This window comes from Rhinatrema bivittatum, chromosome 3 (assembly GCF_901001135.1).
Source record: "Rhinatrema bivittatum chromosome 3, aRhiBiv1.1, whole genome shotgun sequence".
NCBI lineage: Eukaryota > Metazoa > Chordata > Amphibia > Gymnophiona > Rhinatrematidae > Rhinatrema > Rhinatrema bivittatum.
The window spans coordinates 537,890,680-537,900,158 of NC_042617.1; the positions used below are offsets into that span (position 1 = coordinate 537,890,680).

The 9,479-nt window shown below is 44.2% G+C and overlaps 1 protein-coding gene across 1 annotated transcript; it reads left to right on the plus strand.

Moving 5' to 3' along the window:
* Nucleotides 1–1,341: 1,341 nt before the first annotated feature.
* Nucleotides 1,342–5,018, plus strand: LOC115088646. Its single transcript, XM_029596908.1, has one exon. The coding sequence runs from the start codon at nt 1,342–1,344 to the stop codon at nt 4,828–4,830; it is 3,489 nt and encodes a 1,162-aa protein (XP_029452768.1). The 3' UTR covers nt 4,831–5,018.
* The last annotated feature ends 4,461 nt before the right edge of the window (nt 5,019–9,479 follow it).

The following is a 9,479-nucleotide window of genomic DNA, read 5'->3' on the forward strand; positions in this document are numbered from 1 at the left end:
CCTTCTTATGAACAAGCGGACCCCTTGCCTAGTACTTCACAGGAAACTAAAAGAGAGTTAGAATCGGTAAGAGCAGAGGACGAACCGGAACCTCCTGTCTCAGCCCATACTCGTCAGAGAACACAAGCGGCTGCCAGTCTCCAACTCCCAATCAGAGAAACTGCAACTGTTGTACCTGCGGTCCCTAATGAGGAAAATGCTTTCCAAACTACACAGACTATTAGACTATATACCTATGTCCCTTTTTCATCAAGCGATCTCTTTAACTGGAAACAGCTCGGCCCTTCCTACGCTGAAAAACCAGATCAAATGATTGATTTTTTAAACGGAATTTTCTCCTCACATAATCCCAACTGGGCTGACATCCGCCATCTGGCTTCTTTCCTGTTCACCACTGAACAGCGAAGACAAATACAACAAAACATGGACGAAGCAGCCAGAAGCGGAGCCGGGTCAGACGGTGATCCTGATGCCGCTGCAAGGGAACTTGCTCCGACAACAGACCCTCACTGGGACTACCAATCTCCCAGTGGGCGAGACCGCATCGCGGCTTATCAGAGAGCCTTCCTAGAAGCCTTGAGGAAGGGAAAAAGAAAAATTATGAACATGACTAAAATCCAGGATATAGTACAAAAGAAGGACGAAACTCCGGGAGACTTCCTCGAACGACTAATGGATGCGTACCGGAGATACAGCCCTTTTGATCCAGAAGATCAAAAGAACCACCCTATAATAGTCATGAGTTTCGTAGGACAGTCATGCCCCGATATACGCCGAAAACTCCAGAAAACAGAGGGATTTGAAGCAATGAACATCAGCCAGCTCAAAATTATGGCAGACAGAGTCTATGGAAATAGAGAGCTGGAAGATGAGAAAAAGGAGAAAAAAGAAAGTAGCAGAAGGATGAGAGAAAGTGTTAACTTGTTAGCGGCAGCAATGGAAGAAACTAATTTCGGAGAGCAGACCAGAAAGTATCGAGGATACCCTGGGCAGAGAGGAAGATGGCAGAGAGGAAGATCAGGAAGAGGCGGATCCTTCAGAGGAGGAAGAGCGCCTGTAGGGGTCAATCAATGTGCATATTGTAAACAAGAAGGACATTGGAAGGCTGAGTGCCCTGAGAAACCACGGGAGGGCGAAGGAGGGAACAGTTCAAAACCCTCAAAATCTAAAGAAAATGAATGGCAAATGGCGTTGGACGAATTGTCAGACGAGTCTAGTGACGATATCGGGCGAAACTCATGACTAAACAAGGAAGCCCTGCCCTCCGACCCGTTGGTAGAAATAAAGGTTGGGGCTAAAACCTTCAGAGGATTACTAGATTCTGGAGCACAACGATCTGTGATGACTACTGCAATCGCTATTCCCACAGCACAAAGCATCTCCATTGTAGGGGCCTCCGGGAAACCACTGGCAGCCCCTGTTCTTCAGAATCGACAGGTTCGAGTGGGAGGACAACTAGTATCCCACCGATTCCTCTATGTCCCTGGGTGTCCAGTTCCACTAATTGGTAGAGATCTCCTTTGCAAATTAAGGGCCACTCTACAGTTTGAATCAAATGGTGAAATCAAAGCTTCCTTTGCAGACAATCCGGTTTCCCTTATTTGTCCTCTCCAAGAGGAATGGAGACTACATCTTCCCATAGTTGAACGAACCATCGAGCACCGATATGAGGAAGATACCCCTCTCAATGCAAAACGAAGGTACCTGATGGATAGCGTACCTTCAGTATGGTCTGAAAACAACCCAGGAGGACTAGCAACCGAGGCTGACCCAGTCTGGATAGAACTGAAAGAGAAGGCACAAGTCATTAACCAAGCCCAATATCCTATTCCCTACGTGGCCAGACAGGGAATACAAGTACATCTTCAGAGACTATTTGACTTGGGCATCCTGCGACAAGTCCGGTCTGCCTGGAACACTCCCTTGCTACCAGTAAAGAAACCTGGTACTAACGACTATCGACCTGTACAAGATCTACGAAAAGTAAATAGCCAAGTAGCGGACTTGGTGGCCCTGGTACCCAACCCTTACTCCATTCTAGCTCAAGTCAATCCCCAATCAAAGTGGTACAGTGTAATCGATCTCAAAGATGCTTTCTTCTCCGTTCCAGTAGCAGAAGAATGTCAGAAGATCTTTGCCTTCACATGGGAAAATGCACACACTGGAATAAAACAACAGTACACCTGGACTCGGTTGCCTCAAGGATTCAAACACTCTCCCACACTCTTCGGGGAACAGCTGGCAAAAGATTTGAAAACTTACCAGAAAAAACATGGGCCAGTAATACAGTATGTTGATGACTTACTGTTGTTCAGAGACACATATCTTGACTGTGCGAAAGCTACCCTTCACCTGTTACAGACATTGTATTCAAAAGGGTACCGGGCAAGCAGAAAGAAAGCCCAGATCTGTGAATTAGAAGTAGAGTATTTAGGTTTCCGAATTCGTGAAGGCACTCGATGCCTTGGAATCTCTCGTACAAATTCAATAAGACATCAGCCTACACCAACCTGCAAAAAAGAACTGCGAGCATTTCTGGGAGCCACCGGATACTGTCGGCTTTGGATTGCTAACTATGCAGTTATTGCCCAACCCCTGTACGACAAGCTACGGGGTAAAGAAGCAGAATCTCAACCCTTCCAGTGGGAAGGACATGAACTAGTACACTTACAACAACTAAAAGAAGCCCTGATCTCACCCCCTGCTCTGGGGCTACCTGACGTAACTAAACCATTTCATCTGTTTGTAGATGAGAAAAAAGGAATGGCCATTGGGGTCCTGACTCAAACCTTCGGATCATGGGAGAGACCCGTTGCCTATCTGTCAAAAGGAATGGACAATGTTGCCAAAGGATGGCCGGGTTGTCTTCGAAGCATCGCGGCTGCATGCATATTAATTCCAGAAGCAGTCAAGTTGACATTTGGACAAACTTTGCAAGTAACGACTCCTCATACCATTCAGGGACTGCTCGAAACACATGGACCAAAGTGGATGACCAACTCACGTCTTGTAAAGTACCAAGCCTTACTATGTGAAACTCCTGAAATTCAAATACAAGACAGTAAAAACTTAAACCCAGCCACTCTAATGCCAGCACCTGAACCAGTAAGCCATGATTGTGAAGAAGTCATGGCTACAGTACACTCCAGTCGACCTGACTTAAGGGATCAGCCTTGGCAAGGCGCATGGACTTTATTTACAGATGGAAGTAGTCAGGTAAAGAATGGAGTACGAGTGGCTGGCTATGCAGTAGTAACTGAAGATGATATCATTGAAGCTGGACCCTTGCCTTCAGGAACGTCTGCACAAAAAGCTGAATTAATTGCCCTTACTCGAGCTCTTCAGTTGGCAGAAGGGAAAAATGTAAATATCTATACAGACTCCAAATATGCCTTCTTAACCATCCAAGTCCACGGAGCATTGTACAAGGAACGAGGGTTTCTCAATGCCGAAGGAAAACAATTGGCAAATGCGCCAGAGATCCATGAACTGTTAAAGTCCGTATGGCTACCACACAAAGTGGCCGTAATGCATTGCAAAGCACACACCGGAAAATCTGATCCTATCGCTCGGGGAAACCAGAAAGCTGATTCTGCCGCCAAAGCAGGAGCCCAAGACCATTATCAAACAAAAATGACCATATGTCCCCTCTTGCAGTTTCCAACTGAAGTACCCACCTACTCAGACGAAGAAAACGACTGGGCAAAAGCTGAAAATTTCTATCAACAGAATGGGTGGTGGATCATCTCAGACGGACGGATATGGATACCTGATACTATTGCGTGGACAATAGTAAGAGAAGCACACTGTCATACACACCTGGGACGTGATTCATTGGCAAAACTGCTGGCAAAAACATACTATATAAACCGAATCACACAATTGACTAAACATGCAATTAATCAATGTGTTACATGTGCAAGAAATAATCCTCGCAATGGACCTGGTCCTGCACCGGGACATGTTCTCCGGGGAACTATACCATTTCAAGTCTGTCAAATTGATTTCACCCACATGACCCCTGCACTAGGTTATAAAGCCATGCTGGTAGCAGTATGCACCTACACCGGATGGATTGAAGCTGTGCCTACGCGAACAGAAACTGCAAAGGAAGTCGTTTCCCTCTTATTGAACCAAATCTTACCACGATATGGATTACCGCGGCAGATCAATTCAGACAACGGCCCAGCTTTTACCAGCGAGGCAACTCAACACCTCACCAAAATTTTGGGCCTCAAATGGCATCTCCATTGCGCATGGAGACCTCAAAGTAGTGGGACTGTTGAACGAGCTAACAGAACTTTGAAAAGTCAATTAGCCAAGCTCTGTCAAGAAACAAGAACCAAATGGCCCAAAATGCTACCATTGGCATTGCTTAACATCAGATGCACTCCACGACAATCAGGATTAACCCCTTATGAAATGATGTACGCAAGGCCGCCACCGTTGCCCTCCTTCCCCGAATCCTTACAAGTCCAAGGGGAAATGTCACTCAGCAACCAAATGAAAGGACTCTACAATACTGTGGAAGCAATTCGCAAATATACCTGTGAGACAGAGCCACTAATCTTAATCAATCCTATCCATAAATTCCAGGTGGACGACTCTGTGTGGATCAAGGAATGGGATGAATCAGACTTCCTTAAACCTCGATGGAAGGGACCATTCACTGTGCTGTTAACCACACCTACCGCTCTCAAAGTATCCGGTTGTCCCACATGGATCCACTGGACCCGAGTCAAACCAGCCACCGAAACTTGGCAGGTCTCCAAGACCGGTGACAGCACCCTGCGCTTTACCAAAAATACAGCAAAGGTCAACCTGCTATAGAAACTCGTGCAGTCACAAAATACTAATAACCTGTTTGTTTCTTCCTTCTCTCGCAGGCATCAAAAGCATATGATATCAATACTTTGGAAGTGGGTTATCAGTACCCTTCTGGTAACCGCTCTAACTATCATATGCCCTTCCAGCAGCGATTGGAAATGGTTCATCAGCATCCTCTATATCATCATTTCTGCTCAACTATGGCTCATCATTGCCATAATCCGAGAATCCTATGGCTACTAATGATCTTCATAGCTATAGTACCAACATCAGTTCAATCTTCGCTCAGCCTAAACTGTACAGAATGCATCAAGCAAGTTCGCACTACAACTGAAGACGGATACCAGTTGGTATTCACAATCATTCATCAATCTCAGCCACCACCATCATGTATAAAAAAGCCTGCTTGTGCCTTAAACACCACTCAAGGACAACAGTCTTTCCATCGCTGTATCCTTAACGGCAAGCTCATCTGTCATTCGCCTACCACACCCAAGTACTACAATATAACGCTCACCACCGGATTGCCAAAAGCTTATACTTCTGACATCGTACCAGCTGGAAAGGGAATTCTATACTACATCAACTCAACAAAGGTCCTAATTGGAGGACCACCCATTGTCTCCATTGACTTCAACGCCTGTGATGCCATCGACAAACATCCAAGCGCAGTGCATTGTGGTTCTCCAGCATGGAAGAGAGCCTATACTTTCAATCACAAATATCTCTGTCCCTATGACCGTTCAAGTAATCCCTCCCGGTGGCTACCGTGTGCCGGGGATAAAGAACTTTCTGGATGGAACCTGGTCTGTGACTATACTGGAGGAGGATATTCAGGATGCCCTGGAATGGGTCGACTAAGTAAGGGAGCAGGAAACCTCATTACTCTAAAATGGCCAGTCCGGTCTGAGGGATCCCCATGGCAAGATACTTGGGGCTTTGGGATTGATGGCACAGGAGGGGATCCCATGACATACCTTACTATCACTCAGCGACGAGAGAAACCGCTCCCTATCATTCACCAAACCACTGTGGTAGGATACCAGTCCTTCTTCGATGAAATTTCTCAAATCAATGAGGAGTTGAAAAAGCATGCTATCTCCAACCAAGCAAAAAATATGTTCATCAACTTAGCTGAGAACATAGCCTTATCCCTGAAAGTACAAAATTGCTTTGTATGTGGTGGCACTAATATCGGAGAACAATGGCCATGGGAGGCCAGGGAGATTTTTCAAGCTGACTTGAATACTATGAACACATCCACCACGTATGATCGAAATCACAATCCTTATGAATGGGCTCTACAGACGGATGTCATCGGAAGACAATGTTTGTCACGGCACGTCTCCAAGTTGTACAAAGTACCTGTCGGTAACTCCCCATGCACAGGAGTTCTCACAGTTGCCAGTAATACTCAATCATGGTGGCAAACAGAAAACCTGACCATACCCACACCATTCTGGACCGAGCCTACCTTAAATACTACGTGGAAACAAGCTGGCCAATTAACCACGTCATTCATAGCCCCAGACGGCTATTACTTCGTATGTGGACGACGGGCTTATGAACAACTACCACCTCAATGGTACGGTACCTGCTTCCTAGCTACTATCCGTCCTAGCTTCTTCCTGCTACCAGTCACAGCGGGAGAAACGCTAGGGGTGCCTGTCTATAGTCCAATGAAGCCAAGTAGGCGACGAAGACAAAAGGTCTCTATCGGAGACTGGTCCGATCAAGAATGGCCACCCGAACGGATTATCGAATATTATGGTCCAGGAACATGGGCGGAGGATGGCTCTTTTGGATACAGAACACCTGTATACATGAACAACCGTATAATCAGACTTCAAGCTGTTCTCGAGTTCCTCACCAATGATTCTGCTCTAGCACTTAACATTCTTGCCAAACAAAATACCAAATTAATTACTGCTGTATACCAGAATCGATTAGCCCTGGATTACCTCCTTGCTCAGGAAGGTGGTGTTTGTGGGAAATTTAACCTTTCCAATTGTTGTTTGCAGATCGATGATAAGAGTAAAGTCATCGAGGAAATCACAGACCGTATGGTGCGGTTGGCGCATGTTCCGGTACAATCCTGGTCTGGAGCCTTGGATTGGACAGCTTCATTACCTTCCTGGCTTACATCTATTCCTGGGTTCAGAGAACTCTTATTCCCTTTATTATTTTTCTTACTATCCTGTGCACTCCTCCCTATGTGTTTCCCTCTTTTCCTCAGGAGCCTTTCATCTATGATGGAGAAGATCGCTGATCGACGTGCTGCGGCCCAAATTATGATGCTGAACCAGTACGCTTCAATTTCTTCGCTACCTTTCAGTGACTCTTCAGAATCAGAAGATGAATCTTCAGTCTACTATGACACTAATTTTTAATTTAACACGTGCGGCCACCTTGTTTGCTCAGGTGAAGTCCGGCTACAAAGGGGGGTGAAGCCAATAGGGCCCATCCGTCTCAAACCGGTGAAGACACCATCGACCTGGCTAACAATTTAGGGCCTAATCCAGAATTATGGTACTAATTATTTTTCTTATCATTTCAGTTAGTTCACCAATGAAGGTGATACTTACGCCTTCTTATCGAAGTTGAAGTATCAAAGGGGGGAATGAAGGAGTTCAATTTTATGGACTATCGCTGCACGAGAAGACCTGAAGAACTAAGTCTAACCATGCTGCAGTGAAACGCACAGCCATCTTGATTTACTAACATTTGCAACGCAAACGGAACCTAATACGTAATGACGTACTTACGCACTAACGTTTAGTGAACGTGACTCCATTTTGGATTCATATTTTGTATTGTATTAATACGAACGCCGCCGCAAAATGTCTAACCCGTCAATTAAATGACGAAACAATAGTCTGATCATAAGCTACACCTACTAGAGGACCACGCTAGCTAATGCTTGTTCAGCAGTTTGTAAAATGTTTGTTCAGCAAAACCAGAACGCATGTGTGAAAGATAAGAGTTGTAAAGTGCATAAAAGTTTGCTCCTAAGGGGGCGTGGCATGCAGTTGTACTGAGCCTTTGTCTTAGCTGCATCTTGCTAGCAATAAAAGTCTATCTTTGCGGATCAGTTGTCTGGACCTCCTTACTGATTAAAAACAGACGGTTACATACAGACACCACATGCTAGCAGAATCTCTCATCATGGTCACACACACAGAGCAGAGACAGACCCTCAAAGCCTACCCTTAAAAAAGCTGATCTGGATCCATCTGAACCGGCTAACTATCGACCAGTATCGAACTTCCCGTTATTATCAAAAATATTAGAAAAGGTCATTAACAAACAACTAACTACAGACTAACTTAAAGAAAATTAATATTTAATAATATTTAATAATATTTATCTTATACCTTTATAATCATATATATTATATTCAATCATGTTAGAACCTTATAACCACGCTATTTATTTATTAGGTAATATTTATTAACTGTCAGCAATATATACTAATTCGTTAATTTAATTAATATGTTCAATGTTTATGTTCAATGTCCAATGTTCAATGTTAATTAATATGTTCAATGTTCAATGTAAACCGCTAAATGAAGCGATAGTTCTTGTTTCTTGTAAACTGGGGTGATAAGTATTTTATACAGGAACCTCCGGTATATAAACCCTATAAATAAATAAATAAATAACTGACTTTCTAGAGGAAAATCAATTATTCTTCCCCTCGCAATATGGATTTAGGAAGAACCATAGCACCGAAACACTTCTAGTGTCCCTTTCAGACTCCATTCTAAAATCCCTCGACACTGGTCACTCTTATATTCTGGCCTTCCTTGACATCTCTTCAGCATTTGATACGGTCAACCACTTTACACTCCTCTCTCTCCTATCACAAATTGGCATCACCGGCACTGCCTTAGCCTGGATACAATCATTCCTGAAAGATAGGACATACAGTGTCAAGATGGGACACCATACATCAAAACCCAGAAATCTGTCACAAGGTGTCCCTCAAGGATCCTCCCTTTCTTCAACCCTATTCAATGTACATCTATCTCCACTCTGTAAACTTCTGAAGAAATTGGATCTCCGTCATTTTATATACGCTGACGACGTCCAGATCATTATCCCAATCAATGATTCACTTTCTAAAGCCATGAAAACCTGGGAATCAGCACTTGCCGAAATAAAAAAGCTACTCATGGAAAACTTTCTTGCAATCAACACCAACAAGACCGAACTCCTCATCATAACGCCACACAAGAACACCACAGCCAACTCTCCACACTCTCCCTCCTCAACAACAGACCATATCAAGCTGAAGCATGTCCGCAGCCTTGGGGTCATTATTGATGATCACTTCACAATGAAAAACTTCATCTCGACCACAATTAAGAGTGACTTCTTCAAGTTACACACCCTAAAAAGAATTAAGCCATTATTACATTCGCAGGACTTCCGGACTGTGTTACAAGCTACAATTCTACCAAAGATAGACTATTGTAATGCACTACTACTGGGTCTTCCGAAAAGCACAATTCAACCTTTACAGATGTTGCAGAATGCCGCAGCTCGTTTAATTACTAATACCCGACGGCATGAACATATTACGCCAGCACTCATGTTCCTACATTGGCTACCCGTATCCCACAGAATTACTTATAAAGTTCTCTCACTCA